Below are 19,034 nucleotides of genomic sequence, written 5' to 3' on the forward strand. Positions count from 1 at the left end.
TTTATTTTGTTTTTCGAGACAGGGGTTCTCTATGTAGCCTTGGCTTCCTGGACTCGTTTTGTAGACAAGGTTGGCCTGGAACTCAACAGCGATCTGCCTGCCTCTGCCTCCCCAAGTGCTGGTGTTACAAGCATGTGCCACCTTACCTGGGTTTATTGGCAGCCTTCTGAAATGATAATTTAATATTACAAATGTCACAGCAATTTGAAGGTTCGTGTTTGTTCCTTCTTCATACTCCAGGAAATCTTAAAACCAAAACCAATGAGAATTGTTCCGTACTCCTAGCATGTCTGTGAAACAATATCTTCCCAGAATTCTACTGGAGTGACTTTGCCCAATAGAAATAACCTCATATTGGGCTTCTTCTTTAGAACATTAGCTACCCTGAGTTTCACATTTGTGCCCATCTCAATGTGTGCACTCACCGTGTACTCTGGGAGGGTTAGCAGGATTTTAGTCCCCATCTTAACTTTATATTGTAACATTCATTTTTATTTTGTTGGAGGGACAGGGTACATGCCATACCATGGAGTTTGTGCATGTGTGTAGGTGAGAGGACAGCTTGCAGAAGTTAGCCCTCTAGTGTGGGCCCAGGGGATTGAGCTCAGGCCCATTAAACTCGATGTCAAGCATCTTCATTCACAGAGCCAACCTTTTTTTTGTTGTTGTTGCAACATTAAACACTGAATGAGGGGCCTCACACATGAAGGCTGTATCCCAATCCAGGACCCATCTTTTAATAACACCTTTTCTATGGAAGAGCTTCACTTGCTGCCTTAGACTGTCCTCTCGGGGGCAGAGAATCATGAGTGGGTTCAGCTGGAAACCCACAGAAGTTAGGGAGAGCTAGGGAGCAGGTGGCAGGCTGGTCATCACGTTCTTAGACTTGGGCCTCAGCCAATCCTGCTGTAACCTCCAGCAGGACTGGCCTGCTGGATCCATTCAGGCAAAAGGGGTGGGATTCTTCAAAACTTGGGCAGGCCACCCACTAAGACAGCATACAGCTTCCTAAGGGGAAGCTCCCTTCCCTCACCACCTGAAGTTCTGTGTCTTAGTTACTTTCTTGTCGCTGTAATAAAATACCCCCAGGATGGCAACTTAAGGAAAGAAAGGTTTATTCTGGCCCACCATTCAAGGACCAGTCTGTCGTGGCAGGGAAGGCAGAGCAGAAGGAGCTTGAAGCAGCCAGTCACATTGCATCCTCAACCCAGAAGAGGAGAACAGTGCATGCCTGCACACTGGTGCTCACCCAGGTTGCTGCTGCAGCCCCAGGAAATGGTTCCACCCGGAACTGAGGTGGGCCTTTCCACACCATTGACACAATCAGGGTAATCCTTCACAAATACTCTCAGTAGCTGACGTCAACATAGGGAATCCTTTACAGGTGTGCTCTAGGCTTGTCTCAGAGGTGATTCGGCCATTCATACGAACTACCACATCTAACCTCTAGGAGAGGCCAGATAAGGGCAGAGGGTGGGATCTAGAAGCTCATTCATTACACTCCAAACCTACTGCAGCCTATGTACAGAGTATTCTGCCCACCAAGGACATGGTACCTCTGCCAGGAATACCCACTTGCATCCCACTGCCTGTAAAGCGTTCCCAAGGCAAGGCTGTTGCACTGTGACCTTAGCTCTGGAGAGCCCAAAGAGCCCAGAGGATAATCTGGCAGCAGACCTTCAACTTCTGATCTCCTGCCCCTGCCTCTTGAGTATTGGGACTACAGGTGTACACCAGCATACCCAGCTTTTGGGGTATAAATTTAACTAGGGAAAATCAGAACATACTTGCCTATTAATTTTTAAAAAATAAAACAGCAATCCCATTACATGTTTATCTAAATGACATGTCTTTGTAAAAAATTATTTTCCAAAGTTGTTCAACATTTTTGTTCATCTCTTGAACACAGCTGAAATCTTGTATCTGTCCCTCCCATCCATCTGCTGTGATATGACATCTTTCTTTCTTACAACTTTCCTTTAAGTTGGTAAAGCCGATGCAGCCTCAGGAGAACTAGAGGCAGATTTAAATACTCTTTTCAGGTAATCATGGACATTTTTTTCGGTGATGCTATATCAAAACCCAGCAAGTGCTAATTTCTGAACTCTTTGTGCATAGTGAATCTTACTATATACCTTTTCATACCGGTAGATCAAAATCCATCATCGGCCCGTGAGAGGGATCAGCTGGGAAAGATGCTGGCCGCAAAGCCTGATGATCTGAGTCTGATCCCCAAACCCACAGTGAAAGGTGAGAACTGGTTCCAAAATTTGTCCTCTGACCTTAACATCTGTGCTGTGCACAAAAGCAAACAATAAAAAAAGACCTATTGTGTGCTTTGCCTTTTGAACTGAATCAAATCCTATTCAGGAATTTGTCATGTCATCGCCTGGTCATTTGAGTTATTGAATTGTTCAGTTCAGACTTTCCAGATGGTGACACATTTGTAATATAGTATCATAAGACTGGGGTGATGGCTAAATGGTTAGGAGCATGTACTTCTTCCAGCAAACCTATATCAGGCATCTCATGACCACCTATAACCCCAGCTACAGGGGATCTGATGCCTTTATCTTCCTGCACACATGAGTATATAATCCCTGCCACATGTGCATAACTTAAAATAACCAAATACATCTTTTTAAAAAAGAATTGCACTCATTAACCTTATCATCAACATCAGCCCACAGATCTCTAAGCATGTGGAAGCTGCCAGGTGTCCAATGGTGGAATTGGATGTTCTAGAATTTTGTTATGGGTGAAAAATAGTGTCATTTATTTTCCTTAAAGGCTTACCTCACTCATTTGAAAGAGAATATATGCAATATATACAAAGGTGAAGAATAGTGTTTTATCTGTCCATAATTCTTTCAAGGAAAACGTTGTTATTTCATTAAAAATATTTCCAGTTCTAGCCAACATATAATAATTATGTCAGTAGCATTTCTCAACATAAGCAGTTTCCTTTGTTATCAGAAAGGCCATATACGTGTCCCACATTTGGACCACCACCATGAGTATTAACACTGTAAAAAGCAAGTGATACTTTAAGATTGTTGCTTTGACCCAAGCAAATCCACTGAAAAGGTCTGCGACTACTAAGAAGGGTCAATGGCTGTGTGTGTGTTGTTGTTGTTGTTATTGTTTTGTCACTTTGTTTACATGTGCATTGGGGTGAAGAGTTAATGTCCCTGTTGTGTTTTTTATTTAGTTACTTGGATTTTTGTTGTTCGTTTTGTTTTGCTTGTATTTTACTTTATTTTTTGAGACTATGTAGCCCTGGCTGGCCTTGAACTCATAGAGCTCCATCTGCCTCAAATTCAAGTGCTGGAATGCCTGGCTCAATGCCCCTGCCATTGAGCTTTTTCTTTTTTTCTTCCTTAAGGATTTATTTATTTTTATTTTAGATGCACGTTTGCCTGCTTGTATGTATGTGCACCACATGTACATAATGCTGGTGGGAGCCAGAATTGAGCACCACATGCCCTAGAAATGGAGTTACAGTCAGTTGTGAGCTGCTGTGTGAGTCCTGGGAACCAAAGGCAGCCAGTGCTTCCTCCAGCTCCTCGGTAGAGACTCCTGCAAGCCTCTTTCTAGGTGTCAGGAAATAGGCACCCCGACTCCACTCCTTAGCTTTCTCTGAAAACAGGACAAACAGCCATCTATCTTTTCTCCTCTAAGCTCCTTAAACGAGGCCACTTTGCTCACCCAGTTAGGAGGTGAGCAAGAAATCTGGTAGGGAACAGCAGTGGGCTGGGTTAGGTAGGTGCCTAACTCCGGACACTTGTACGTCAAGCATCCCCTGGAGACCAAGATGTGTCTCGGGACCTCAAAATCACCTCCAGAGGGGGGCACAGGTGTTGGAGGAAGGGTGTAGGAAAGTTCACTTGCTAATTGGTTCCTGACCACTGACCCATTGGTAAAAAGCGGCTGGACTGTGGCTAGACACCAAGCTGTGCTGGTATAGGCAGCAGCACCGCGGACAGCGCCAAGCACAGGCAGCCAGGGGCGGGGAGAGGCGGCTTTATCAGCTGATGCCTTACGTAGCTCCGGAGCCTCACTTTGCTGAGGCTGGTTCAGTGGGCGCCGCCACCGAGCTCTCTCTGAGCAGCAGCCCCGGGCACGGCAGAGAGGCCAGCGCAGGACAGAAGGCGATCTCTAGAAAGCAGGTATCTGCATGACTTCTTCAGTATTCTGCTATCCTGTCCTCTCACCACCTCCACCCCCACCCCTCGGAGCTACTGAGGGGGACGGTGGGCAGAGAGTAAGCCTGGACCAGCGACTATTCTGATGTTCTAGCTGGGTTCCAGGCATCCACCTTGCACGAGGCCAGGGGGCCAGACCTTAAGGATGCTCCGCTAAAGGCGACCAGACAGCGGTCTCCACCGAGGTGAGGAGCTGCAGGCACGTGATCGCATAGGCGGGCTCTGACTTCTGGTCTCAGCCTCTTGAGTCCGCTTTCCAAATCTCTATGGATACCTAGGCTGTGTGGCTTGCAGCCCAAGTGTCCTCCTCTCTGCCACTGTCTCCTCTCACTGGCTGGAGATTGGGGCCAGGTTCACAGGCCATTGGCAGAATCCTTTCTACTGGCCAGTGGTGGCAAACATCTAGACTGACTCCAGTGGCCTCAGTGGCTACCAAGTCTGAACGCAGGTGTCCTGAGCCAGCAATGGATCTGCCTGTAAACTTGACCTCCTTTTCTCTCCCCACTCCCTCCTCTTTGGAAGCTAACCGCACCCTGAGCACGGAAGACCTGCGCCCTAGTCGGCCCTTTCTTTCAGTTTTCCGAGTGTTAGTCCTGACCCTGCTGGGCTTTCTAGCCGTGGCCACATTCGCTTGGAACCTGCTGGTGCTGGCCACCATCCTCAGGGTACGCACCTTCCACCGCGTGCCACACAACCTGGTGGCGTCTATGGCCGTCTCGGATGTGCTGGTGGCTGCTCTTGTCATGCCACTGAGCCTGGTTCATGAACTGTCTGGGCGGCGCTGGCAGCTGGGCCGGCGGCTGTGCCAGCTGTGGATCGCTTGTGACGTGCTCTGCTGCACCGCCAGCATCTGGAATGTGACAGCAATAGCACTGGACCGCTATTGGTCCATCACACGCCACCTGGAGTACACACTCCGTGCTCGCAAGCGTGTCTCCAATGTGATGATTCTGCTTACCTGGGCGCTCTCCGCCGTCATCTCTCTGGCCCCGCTGGTCTTCGGCTGGGGGGAGACATACTCTGAGCTCAGTGAGGAATGCCAGGTCAGTCGCGAGCCTTCCTATACGGTGTTCTCCACTGTGGGCGCCTTCTATCTGCCGCTGTGCGTGGTGCTTTTCGTATACTGGAAGATTTACAAGGCCGCGAAGTTCCGCGTGGGCTCCAGGAAGACCAACAGCGTCTCCCCCGTACCCGAAGCTGTGGAGGTGGGTGCTACAAGGATTACTAAAAATACTTCACTTTCATCTCAAAGGCTTTCTTCGAAGCACACCTCCCGATGTCTGTGGAAAGTGAAGCTCTCCAGTTTGGGGAGAGGTAGGCAAGGGTGGGTGCAAGCGGCAGAGACTCCCTTTGCTCTAAGCTCTGAATTACTGAGCTCCTCCCATGCTGAGTGTCTGGTGGATTGTTTTTTTCTTAGGTGGAGAGGTGAGAAAATGATCCATGTCCCACCTGGTCACTTTGGCTCTAAAGCCCTGTGGATGGCTAGCATCCCTTATAGACCATCCAAAGAAGCTGGCATCTGGGGGACACTGGCTCAGTGGGGGTGGGGGGGAGGGATGGACGACAAAAAACCAAATCCAAACAAAATACCCCTGCAGTTTCTGCATTGGTAGTGAGGCTGTCTAGAGGAGGGAAGAAGAGAATGATTGACAGGATGATTGCCACATAGCAGGCTCATCAGCTGTGCTGTGTTCTAGGCTGTTTTGCAAACTACGATTTCTAGGTTGCTGTCATTCTTCCTTCTAACGTGCCCTACTTAAACCACCTGCCCCCCAAGATTAAAAACAACTGTTTACTGCCATCTTGGTGCCTGCATTTATTGTCTGCTTCGCTTGCCTTGCGGTTTGTACCACTGCTTTCTGGATCTATTTACTGCAGCCCCATCAAGCCATGGGTACCACTGAGGACCACTTGGCCTGTCTGCCTTTCCTTTGAGTAATATGCAGGAGGAAATTGACATTTCAGGATGGACAGCGCCCTCCCCCCATAGCCCCCCCAGGCCCCCCCCATAGTTGGCATTTGAAGCTCTACAACCAGGAAGTCCTGCTTTCATCTTCTCCCACCCACACTTTCCTGCCTGCCTCTCTGTAACTCCAGAAGCTGATTTAGTGATTCAGTGTTCTCAAGCTCCATGAGCAGGAGCCAGCTCCCCACCCACTGCTCAAAACCCCATTTGTGTACTGAAGTTAGACCAGACAAGGACAGAGTCCCGTTTTCTGTTGCTGGGCTCTGGGACAGTAGTCTGTTTTAAATGAATCGGCCGAGTGTGTGTCCTGGGTTGATGTAAAGGTAAGGCTGGAGAGCGGTGGTTACTTGTGAAGACCCGCCACTGTGGCTGCATTTCCAGTCACTCAAGCTTAGGTGTAGGTCAGAGGAGAGGAGCATCATTTTTGTTTTAGAATAAAAGAGGAGAAGAGTGTTAGAGGCCTCCTCCACCTAGAGCAGTGGTCCTCCAACAAGGATGATGTTTGGGTTGCCTAGTGACTTCTAATAGCACAGGGCGCTCCACAATGAAGAATTTCAAGGTCCAGAATTCACAGAACTGAATTTTGGAAATTGCTGTATCCGCTGATGAGCCTGGAACTAGGTTCTAAGTAGCCTTAGGCTACTGAAGTTTGGAGCCCACCTGATTCCCCTGGGAACAGAAACAGAAATACCAGCTTTGCTTCTCCTTGAATTTAAACGAGCATATAAAAAGGAGAAGGTGGCTTTAAGTTAAGAAAAGTGCGCTTAGAAAAGACAAAGAGAAAAGAAGAGGCTATGCTTAGAAAACCAGGAGACAGAACACAGTGGTTGTAGGTTATAAGCTACTGTGCTAGGGGCTGGGAGGGGGCACTAATCGTCCCGCCCACCTCTTCAGCAGGGCTCAAGGTAAGCCTCCATTCCTAGGCCCAGTGAATGACCCTGCCCAACTGAATGTTATGTCTCTACCCAGGCCAGAGATTCTAGTCTCTCCACCCATTTTTTTTTCCTATTCTAGCAGTAGGGAGATGCTGGATAGGTCCATTAGCAGTTGGGGACTGGGACTCTTTACAGGTAGTGACAAGGAAACAGAGCTTTCATTACTGAACCGGGAGCTGGGAAGCATGGCTCTGTCAGTGTGCACTTTTGATTTGTTTTTTTAATTTGAAAACGTTTTCTTAGGGAATTGGAGAGATGGCTCAGTTGTAAAGAGCACTGGCTGTTCTTTCAGAGAACCTTGGTGGGATTTCCAGCACCCCCATGGCTGACAACCATCAGTAACTCCAGTTCCAGGAGGTCAGATGCCCCTTTCTGGCCTCTGTGGGAACTGCATGCACGTAGTGCACAGACATACATGGAGGCAAAACACTCAGACATACTAAATAATTTAAAACAAACATTTTATAAGTGCCCATGGAGGCCTGAAGACCTGGATCTCTACCAGCTCTGTGTAGCTCTCTATGGACTGATCCTCCCTCCCAGTGATGGAATTAGAAGTGTGTCCTAATACACCCACTTTATTTGGTGCTCCAGGTTGTTTTGTTTTGTTGAGACAGAGTTTTTCTGTGTCATCTTGGCTGTTCTGGGCTTTGTAGACCAGGCTGGCCTTGAACTCACAGAGATCACCGGTGGTGGAGCACACCTTTAATCCCAGCACTTGGGAGGCAGAGGCTAGTGGATCTCTGAGTTTGAGGCCAGCCTGGTTTACAAAGCTGGTCCAGAATAGCCAGGGCTACTCAGAGAAATCCTGTCTTGAAAAAAAAAAAAAAAAAAAAAAACCACACATACACCTGGTATCTGTGGAGGCCGGAAAAAGGAGTTGGATCCCCTAGAACTGGAGTTAGAAATGGTTGTGAACAGCCCTGTTGGTACTGGGAATCAAACCCAGGTCCCCTGGGAAATGAGCCAGTGCTTTTTTTTTTTTTTTTTTTTTTAAAGGTTTATTTATTTAATTTATTAGGTATTTAGTGTTCTTCCTGCCAGTACAGCTGCAGACCAGAAGAGGGCACCAGACTTCATTATAGATGGTTGTGAGCCACCATGTGGTTGCTAGGAATTGAACTCAGGACCTACTGGAGAAGCAGTCAGTGCTCTTAACCTCTGAGCCATCTCTCCAGGCCCAGAGCCAGTGCTTTTAACTGCTGGGCATCTCTCCAGAGCCCTTGGTGCAGTTATTGGTATAAAAGGAAAGGTTCCTGGGGACTCTGGTCCAGCTGTTTGGGTGCACTGGGCTGCAGTCCCTGTACTTGTGGGGGCTCTGCAGGGACTCCAGGCCCCTGGCTGCCCCTTAGGTAATGCTCTGGGGCAAGTGTAAGTATTCTCAGCTACAACCTCCTCATGAGCAGCAGCACAGTTTATTTAGAAACAGACAGTATTTACCAGACTTCAAATGAGTCTCAGATAAGAAAGAGGCTGTCTTCTCATCACTGGAACCTCACGTCCCCTCGAACCTTTGGGGGAAATGTGCTTCATGGCCACAGATTGGTCTTTGATTTACTCTTCTTTTTTAGTCATCTGGCACACACACAAAAAATAATTTTTGTCTATCTTTTGTTTGTTTGTGGTGGGGCCTTCATATATAACCCATATATATCCTGGAATTTGCTATGTAGCCCAGGTTAGCCTTAAACTTGAGACTCTTCTTCCTTAGCTTCCAGCATAGACTGCAGCCCATACCGTGTCCAGTGACAAAGTATTTTACTAAAGAAAAAAAGCACCTAGGTTTGTTTCAAAATTTGACTGTAAACTAGGTTACCGTTGCCTTTCAGATACCTTGGTGTTTTATTGTTTTACATTTCGTCACTCTCTCATGCACATGCATGCTAGTGCCTGTGCGCACACCTCAGTGCATGTGGAAATTAGAAGACAGCTGGCAGGAATTGGTTCTCTTTATAACCAGCGGGATCAAACTCAGGTCCCCAGGGTTACTGGCAAACACCTTTACCCCACTGAGCCATCTTGCTATTCTCAGATAATTTTTATTTTACTTATTTTATGTGTTATAGATGTTTTGCCTGCACGTATCTGTGTATACCATGTGTGTGCCTGCTACCTGCAAAAGGCCAGAAGAGGGTGTTGGAGCCTCTGGAATTGGAGTTACAGGCAGTTGTGGTCTGCCATAGGAGTGCTGCCATCAAATCTGGACCTTTTGGTTGAGCAGTGTGGACTCCCTTTGTAAACCAGGCTGGCCTTGAGCTCACAGAGATCCACCTGCCTCTGCCTCCCAAGTGCTGGGATTAAAGGCATGCGGCAGCACCACCCAAAGATTTATTATGTATACAGTGTTCTGCCTGCACAACAGAAGAGGGTACCAGATCTCATTATAGATGGTTGAGAGCTACCAGGTGCTTGCTGGGAATTGAACTCAGGACCTTTGGAAAGAGCAGTCAGTGCTCTTAACCTCTTAGCCATCTTTCAAACACCCCCTCCCCCCTTTTGAGGCAGGGTTTCTCTATGTAGTTCTGGCTGTCCTGGAGCTCACTGTGTAGACCAGGCTGGTCTCAAACTCAGAGATCCACCTGCCTCTACCCTCCAGGGCTGGGACTAAAGGCGTGTGCCCCCACACCCAGCTGAGCAGCTAGTGTGATTAACTGCTGAGCCATCTCTCTAGCCCACCCTAGAGAAGCTTTAAATTCTATATCAAGTGAGTTGATCTTTATAATGTGAGAGATAAAGGGAGCTTTAACTGTACAAATGAGAAGGGCAGCTGCACATCAAGCACATGTCCTCTAATGTCAGAAAGATGAGGATATGGTAGGTGACTATGTCCCCTTTGGAATGACTTCATTGAGCGGATTTTGGATAGTGACCTTGCTATCAGCTAATATGAGATATTGGTATCAGATAAGATGAGATACTAATTCTTTTTTATTCATTTTTTAGGCAATCTTTAATGCATTTAACCAACACAGAGCCAGCATGGACAGCATAAAAAGACCATAAAAAAATATGAAATCCCAACGTGAGAATCTCAGGTTCTCCAGTTCTTGGACAGGGCCTACAGGACCTGAGCGTACAGACAGGCCAGACAGTAAAGCACGGCAAGGATGGAAGAGTTGATGGATACTGGCATGTCACCCCGTGTGGGCCGCAAATGGCCACAAGCATGTTTGTCCCCTTAGTGGTAGCTATTCCGTAGACTAATCGAGATATCGATTCTTTTAAGGAGCCTTCTGCTAATAGAGTAAGATACATATAGATGCATGACAAGCAGTTAGTACCTGATAGATATAAGAGGTGAAAGACAGGATAGATGACAATCTATGGGCAATGTATCTTATCTAGGCTCCCACATCTCTGGGCCCAGAGGCCTATTCAGGTGTAGCCAGAGAACTGCATCTTGCATGCATCTCTGGCCTTTACCTTTTAAGGCTATTTGTAAATGTCTAACCTCATATTTTCTAAGTTGCTAAGTTCACAGTTTCACTTACTTATTTTTGAGTCCATTTATTGAGAGAAAAGACTGAGCCAGGCATGATGGTGCACGGCTTTAATTCCAGCGCTCCAGAGGCAGAGGCAGGAAGATCTTTGTGAGCTCGTGGGCAACATAGTGAGTTCCAGTACAGCCAGAGCTATATAGAGAGACCCTGTCTCAAAAAACTCAGGGTGGGCGCAGGCCTGAGCTTCAGCTTCCACACCTGTTCCGCCAGCTGTGGGCTTCCAGTCCGCACAAATGCTGTGTGTGGGTTTTCTGTTCGGTCTATCTTCTTCTGTCTTTATTTGCTTTGCAGTTTTGTACCTTTCTTCAGTCATCCTGTGCCAAAGAAGCTTCTGACATCTCCTCATGTAGGTCATATTCTGTCTTTATGTTTAATTTTCCAGAGTTGGATTAGATAACCCTCCTCTCTCTCTCTCTCTCTCTCTCTCTCTCTCTCTCTCTCTCTCTCTCTCTCTCTCTCTCTCTCTCTCCTGCCTTTAAATATTTCCATATCTGAAGAGGTTTAGATTCGATTCAGGCTGTGACAGCTCCAGATAGATACTACGGTTTGTTTGCTGCTCTAATGAAATTCTAAATCCTACAACACATTCCTGCCCTTTTCTCTGAAGCTTAGGCAAATTCTTCCCTAAGCCCTTGACTCTGCCATAGGCTTTGAATTACAGTTTATAGATCTGACTTTATATCTGGGGAATTTACAGAATGCTTGTGTATTTCCTGAGTAAAAAAGTCTTGAAGAAAGGGCAGGGTCATTTAGAAAGCCTGACAAATCTTCCAGAACATGCTAGAGAGAGACCCAAGGGCGGGGGCAATGTGGTAAGGCCTCTGGATATAAATTAAACAAGATGAATGGGGCTAGACAGAGATGGCTCGTTGTGGAGTGCTTGCTGGTCTTGCAGAAGACCTGAGTTCAATCCGAGCACAAATGGCAGCTCACACCTTCAACACTGACCTAATACCCTCTTCTAGACCCTGCGGACACCCAAGTGAACACATGAACACACACACACACACACACACACACACACGTAAAACAAATCTTTAAAACTAAACCAAGCAGCTGCAGCCCCTGCAGGCTAATTACACAGGACAGTGGTAGTATACACTGACACACTGTCTACATCTTTTTCTTTCTTTCTTTCTTTTTTTTTTTTTTTTTTTTTTTTTTTGGTTTTTTGAGACAAGGTCTCTCTGTGTGGTCTTGACTGTCCTGGACTCGCTTTGTAGACCAGGCTGGCCTCGAACTCACAATGATCCGTCTGCCTCTGCCTCCCAAGTGCTGGGATTAAAGGCGTGTGCCACCACTCCTGGCCCTCACACTGTCTACATCTTAAGCAAAATGGGCAGACTGTTGGCTGAAGCTCTAGTTACTAGAAACAAATACCTCGACCTGACGACCTGACACATGGACACCCTTGCTTGCCAATTCCAGACTCTCCAGTCATCGTTAAGCAGTAAGAGCCCAGGGGACCAGGCAGAGCCTGAGGAACCAGTAGTTCCTCACAAAAGCCTGTGCAGGCAGGTGCCTGGAGCTGAGGTCCTCTGAATGCTTTTTCGTAGAGAGACATTACATGGTCTCAGTGCTACTTTTAGAACTGGCCACAAGGCAGGGCCCAGCTGTGACCCAGGGGCTGAGGTGAGAACTGCTGAGCCTGTGGCCTAGGCATTAAGAGAAAGTCATTCATGATGGTCGGGCGCGGGTGGGGCAGTGGGCAACGTCATCTATAGAGTGTGGGAGCGCAGGCTGATTGGCTCTCAGAGTCTGGTTTCTAGGGTGACTCTGACTTGATTGGCTGCCTCCCAAGTGACGGCTGGTGATGATTGGCTCATTTACAAGCATGTGCTCAGGGAAGGACATTGTCCTTGATCAGCGGAAGAGGTTTAGACAGCCAGCAAGCCTCCTTGTTACCATAGCTACGGAACAACCAGTCTGCCCCTGAGTTGGGACATTTTTATCAGCACCATGCCGAGCCTTCTTCTAATGCGCGAATCTGTCTCTTGAGTGTTCCGGCAGGACCAGGTGACCTGTCTTTGCAAATAAACTGAGCCCACACTTTGGTGCTGAGAGTCTCTGTCAGCTGACTTCAGCACCACCAAGCAGGGTAATACTAATTGGTGCTAGACTTGTAGTAAAACTGTAAACAATTATCTAGTATATCAACATTTTGGAAAAAGCAAGAGCTTTAGCAAGTGGTGCTAATCCCCTAAATAACTCAGTTATTTTAAGAGAAAAGGCAGTGGGCAGTGGTGGCACATGCCCTTAGTCCCAGCACTCGGGAGGCAGAGGTGGGTGGATCTCTGTGAATTCAAGGCCAGTTTGGTCTACAGAGTCAGTTCCAGGACAGCCAGAGCTACCCTGTCTTGAAAAGATCATCATCAGCAACAACAACATAAAGGGGTGGGGGTGGGGTGGGGGGATGGGGCTGGTAAATCTGGAAAGTTTCGGTGAGTCTGAACAGGTGTGAAACACCTGTTCTAAAAGTGTGACAGCGGCGACAGAAGATCTAGCTTGGCCTGCTGGCTCACACTGTGCTAGCCTTATTCACTCTTTCTGACATCTGGTAATGAGCCAGCCTCAGTTAAGTGCTTCATTGTAGCCAGTGACTAGCAGAGAGCCAAGGTCTGGAAGCTAGAGTGAGCGCACAGACCTGCAAACAGGAGACAGTGGAAACTTTCCAGACAGCCGGGATCTCCAAACAGTGGCCATTACATTGTTTCGAACTCTGTACTGTGGCTTCCTCTCTTTTCTACACCGCAGAACCATGGTCCTGCCATCGCACTGCTATACCCTCTAGTTTGCAGGATTCCTCACCTAAGCTCCAACACTTACTTTGGCGTTGTTTGTGGGGCTCAGGCCCATCTGCATCTGGGCTCAGCCCAGCCAACCACCACCTGACAGGTGTGACGGGGCAATTCCTTACCAAGTGTCTGCTTGTACCTTGCAGGTGAAGGATGCCACTCACCAGCCCCAGATGGTGTTCACGGTCCGCCGTGCCACTGTTACCTTCCAGACAGAAGGGGATACTTGGCGCGAGCAGAAGGAGCAGAGGGCCGCCCTCATGGTGGGCATCCTCATCGGCGTGTTTGTGCTCTGCTGGTTTCCTTTCTTTGTCACAGAGCTCATCAGTCCCCTGTGCTCCTGGGACATTCCTGCCATCTGGAAGAGCATCTTCCTGTGGCTGGGCTATTCCAACTCCTTTTTCAACCCGCTCATCTACACAGCGTTCAACAGGAGCTACAGCAGCGCTTTCAAGCTCTTCTTCTCTAAGCAGCAGTGAGAAGCCAGATGGGAGTGCCTTCTTCGCAGAGCTCAGTGGACTATCCTGTCCCATGAACCTTTGCGGTCTCTCCCAGCAATGCTGAGGACAAGCTCCTTCTGCCAAGGGCACGAGGGTCACATCAGAGCTCAGCTCAGGTCACTTCTGCGCTCATGTGTTGGGAGTTGCTTCTCCTGAGGGCTCTGGTGGCTTATGGCCTCTGTCTGGGTACTCTCTCACTCTGTACCAGCAGCCACGGACCTGCCTGGCCCACAAAGTGCCCGTTCCTCCTCTAAATCCACTCCAGCACAGACATGAGAAAAGTTGACCAGAAGAGACAAGAGGTGGGATGGGGGAGGAAGAAAAGGGGAGAGGAAGACAAGGAGGGAGGAGGAGGAGGAGGAGGAGGAGGAGGAGGAGGAGGAGGAGGAGGGAGGAGGAAGTGAAACAACTCAGGTAGGTAGAGAGGGGCAGAAAGAAGGGTAAGACCTAAAGCTATTTATCAATGGTCAAACACACACACCTGTAATCCAGCACTAAGGAGACTTCAGCAGGAGGCTCTCATCCAGCCTGGGCTACGTAGTAGGTTCAAAACCAGCCTGAGCTCTCTAGCAACATACAACAACAACAACAAAATGCCCTGGTGAGGCTGTTTGGTGAGCAGTGGACCATGAGGCCAAACTTCCCAGAATAGCCCTCACTTCAGAGTTCTGCTCTGTGGCCCTAGAGTGTACATCCTAATGCTAAGTCCTTCCTAACACTTGACCACAAACTTCCCCACACATATATGTCCCCACACATATCAGAACACAGTCCCACTCCTGAGGACAGCAATTCCTGTCTTTACCGTTTTGTCCATGGTAAACACACACACACACACACACACACACACACACACACACACACACACACATACACATGCACTGCAGAAAGGCACAGTTTCCAGTTAAAATTGACTCAGCCCATCAGCTTGGAACTGGAAAAAACAAAATATTTCTTTCCATTTTGAAACAACTGGTCACGAACAATAGAAAAATTTACTAATTTCACAATTTATTTGTTATAGGTTTTTCTTGGTATGGTTCCTTCAAATGTTTCTGGCCTTAGTGTTTCTTGTCTAAATAGTAAAATTAGAGGTTAACAACTGCCATGAGTTGTTGGCTTCTTTGTGTGTGTGTGGGGGGGGCGGGGATTGAGATAGGGTTTCTCTTGCAGTCCTGATCTTGCTTTGTAGACCAGACTGTCCTCGAACTCAGAGATCCGCCTGCCTCTGCCTCCTGAGTGCTGGGATTAAAGGTGTGCACCACCGAACCTGGCATAGTTGTTGACTTCTTAACACAGTTTCACAGTTGGTGACCACAAGGGCCTGTCTATCAGACACATGCAGTAGCAGGGGCATTGCCATTTTGCAGTTGGTATATGAAGCTGACCAGATAGACAAACAAGAGTCTAATGAGGCCTCTATCAGTTTGGCAGTGTAATCAGTGTGTCAAAGACTATATAGTAGAGACAGTGTTTGCGTGGTCATAGAAAACTGTGGGCACACTCTGACCTCCAAAGGGAGCCCAAGGGAGCTTTGAGAACATTATCAACAAATCCAAGGAGAGACTTTGCAGAGCCCTGTGTGTGCTGACTTCTCCCACAAAGCAGGGATGGAGCCATTGGAACACACAGAGCTGTGGATGTCTCAGCATGCGGCTCTCAGCAAAATCCGGAGTGAGCAAAAGCACACATACTTCAGATCACAGCGGTGAGGAGCAAGGGGCTGCCTTTGCAGCCGTGCCTGGACCATTTGCTGACAAGTCCTCCTGCAGGAAGTGGGCCCTCAGAACTAGCCGGATGCTGCTACCGCTGCAGGGCATTGCTCTGTTTCTCCAGTTCACTGAAAGTGCAACAACGTCATCCTCAGGATTTCAAAATGTTTCCTTGTTCGTTTACTTATGTTTGAGACAGGACCTCACTAAGTAGCCTTGGCCATCCTAGAACCCGCTGTGTAGACCAGGCTGATCTCAAACTCATAGAGATCTGCCTGCCTCTGTCTCTGCCTGTGCCCCAAGTGCTGGGATAAAAGGTGTGTACTACCACACCTGGACCAAGAGGATTTTAAGTAAAAATTCTCTAATACTCTGAGGCCCTTTGTCTGGGAGCAGTGGCCTGGACCAGACACACATCCTACATCCAGGGACTGGGTCGGACAGTCTGGAAAGTGAACAGAATGGCTTACATGGCTATCACTGTCATGACTGTTCTCATAACAAGGGTTTGCTAGTTGTGTCAACAAGAACTAAGTTTGTTTGTTTGTTTCTTTCTTTCTTTCTTGGCCTCGGTCACAACTAACCAGATATAAGAAGTTGTTTTTGTTGTATCTGAGTCCTATGAAAATAGGATGCACACAGAATGTTCTAAACTGCATATTGTGCACTGTGTCCTTCATTGTCACCTCTCAGCCAGGAGCCCTCAGTGAGATGAGCGTTTAGATCCAAGGAAGGTAGGAGTGTGTTAGTCCCTCTCCTCCACAGCTGGAAAGGGGAGTGAGTCACTACTGCTTGCCCACCCAGCTGCTGGCAGAGCACTCACGGACATTCTTACCACCTGAAGGCCACCACTTCTATCACCAAGGGGCAGCTTCACCCATTTCACCTCAATTAAAAAAAAGCCCACCCTTGTCATTCAAAGCATTTACAAACTCTTGGGCAATAAAACCTCATTATATTCCATTTCTTAATTCCTCAAACCCACAAGTTAAAGCTGGGTATTCTAACAGCAGGCACAGACACATTAGATTGTACATAATAAATTATACTCATCAACATTTCAAAATTGAACATTTATGATGATTTATTTGTGGTTTTGACATAAATTGTCTTGAATTTCCTGCAAAGACGGCCTTTATAGGAGAGTATGAGCCAGCGGAGGGTGTTAGCCAGCTAGTATCGTAACTGGACGTGTTTAATGTGGATTCTTGTCTGTGCATGAAAGCAACACAATAGAGAACCTACTTTGGATTTCCTTAGATTTTTCTCGCTTCTGTGTATATCTTAGTTCACATACCAGACTCATAAATACCTTAAAATACAGACTTGCTTCCTTTCTCATTTTCCCTGCCCCCAAGATCATCCAGAACAAGGGGGAACCACTGGGCTTTTCAATGCTATAATGGGGTATGAGTCTTCTCAGTGCCCACAAATGAAGGAGTGGACACATGTGGACTCCAGTGCGAATTGTACCATGTCTGTCTGTCTGAAATTCCTGGTGGCATCTCTCCCAGTGCCAAATTTCAATATTTATCTTACTGGGTTGCTTTTTTTGTTTTTGTTTTTTCGAGACAGGGTTTCTCTGTTTTAGCCATGGCTGTCCTAGACTCGCTTTGTAGACCAGGCTGGCCTGGAACTCACAGAGATCTGCCTGCCTCTGCCTCCTGAGTGCTGGGATTAAAGGCGTGCACCACTACACCCAGCTGTTTTTTTTGTTTGTTTGTTTGTTTTTTGTTTTATTTTTCTTAAAGGTTTATTTGGGGTTGGAGAGATGGCTCCGTGGTTAAGAGCACATACTGCTTTTGCAGAGGACCTGAGTTCTATTCCCAGCATATTATCAGGTGACTCATAATTACATGTAAATCTATCTTTAGTGGATCTGATACCTCTGATATGTGTGGGCACCTGTATGCATGCACACACATGCAAATTTATACTTAGGCACACATAATTTTAAAAGTAATAAATATAATGATTTGTACCTGTATTTTTTATTTGTATGATGGTCTACAAGCATGTGTGCACTATATGCATGCAGTGCCTGAGTAATCCAGAAGAGGGCACCAAATCCCTTGGGACTATAGTTACAGACAATTGTGAGTCACCATGTAGGTACTGGGAATTGAACTCACATCCTCTGGAAGAGGAGCCAGTGCTCTTGCACACAGAGCTTTCTCTCCAGCCCCAGATACACTTTTCTTTGTTTATTTTCGGGTTTTCAAGACAGGATTTCTCTGTGTAATAGCCTGGCTGTCGAACTCACAAAGATCTGCCTGCCTCTGCCTCTGAGTGCTGGGATTAATGGTGTGTGCCTGGCCCAGATACATTTTTTTTAAGGGTTCATTTCCTTTGGGCTTTTCATTAAGGCTGAGGAAAAGATGGGATTTGAGGGCTCTCACTGCCTCCTGATTCTGTACACTCTAGTCAAAGGAAGACACTATGAGCAAACAACTGAATCTCTAACTGAGGCTGTTAGTAATGTTTTCATAAGATGAACTCAGACACTATCATTCAGATGTATTAGCGTCTCCCAGACAGCACTTACATCAAACACACTCTGCCGTGCTAACCAGGCCATGGAACACCTGGTGTACAAGGAGCACGTAGGGATTGATGATTGTGCTTCTATCTCCATGCAAAGGTGTATTGATAAAAACACTGCACAGTGCAAATGTTGACTTGTGTCTCTAGCATGCAATTCAAATATTTGTGGAATGCGTTCAACTAATCTTTTAAAAATATTTTTTAAATGGGGCTGGGGAGATGGCTCAGTGGTTAAGACCACTGGTTGCCCTTCCAGAGGGCCTGGGTTCAATTTCCAGCACCTACATGGCAGCTCATTGCTGTCTATAACTCCAGTTCCAGGGACTCCAATACCCTCACACAGACATGCATGCAGACAAAACACCAATGCACAGGAAATACATTTTTAAAATATTTTTTAAATTATGCATGTATATTTGTAGGTTTGTGCACATAGGAGAAGGGGCATATGTGACCAGAGGCCACAGATCCCTTGGGGCCTGGACTTACAGGCAATCAGAAGCTGCCTGGTGTGGGTGCTGAGAACTGAACCCAGGTCCTCTGCAAGAGCAGCACGTGCTCCTAGCCACCGGGCTCTCTCCAGGCCCCCTTCCATAATCTTGAGTGCCAATACATGAGCAGGCTAGTGGTGCAAAGAATTCACAGCAGAAGCCGATCAGCAGAAACACAGGTGCCCATTCCTTGTACCCACTCTGTCAGGTACCCACCTTTATCAGACAGGCTTTGAGGAGGCCCAAGACAGCCTGTGCATCCTCTTCAGGGTAAGACTAGCAGCTTACAGAGCCAAGAAAGAAACTATGTCTGCTGCCCTGGTACAGACAACACGCTCTGGATTCTCTCCTCTGATGGGGGAATCTGAACCACTCTGGGTCAACTG

The 19,034-nt window shown here is 47.3% G+C and overlaps 1 protein-coding gene across 1 annotated transcript; it reads left to right on the forward strand.

The window, feature by feature from the left end:
• The first annotated feature begins 4,033 nt into the window (after positions 1-4,033).
• On the forward strand, positions 4,034-14,010 carry Htr5a (5-hydroxytryptamine receptor 5A). Its single transcript, XM_051152210.1, has 2 exons — positions 4,034-5,410; positions 13,548-14,010. Exons 1-2 carry the CDS (start codon positions 4,670-4,672, stop codon positions 13,878-13,880), a joined length of 1,074 nt encoding a protein of 357 aa, XP_051008167.1. The 5' UTR covers positions 4,034-4,669; the 3' UTR covers positions 13,881-14,010.
• Positions 14,011-19,034: the final 5,024 nt, after the last annotated feature.

Source organism: Acomys russatus, chromosome 10, assembly GCF_903995435.1.
Source record: "Acomys russatus chromosome 10, mAcoRus1.1, whole genome shotgun sequence".
NCBI classification, from domain to species: Eukaryota; Metazoa; Chordata; class Mammalia; order Rodentia; family Muridae; genus Acomys; species Acomys russatus.

Bases quoted from the DNA above. Each gene is read 5' to 3' on its own strand.
- Htr5a (XM_051152210.1), top strand. From the start codon at position 4,670: ATGGATCTGCCTGTAAACTTGACCTCCTTTTCTCTCCCCACTCCCTCC. The intron at 5,411-13,547 runs GTGGGTGCTACA...TGTACCTTGCAG, and splicing joins CCGTACCCGAAGCTGTGGAG to GTGAAGGATGCCACTCACCA.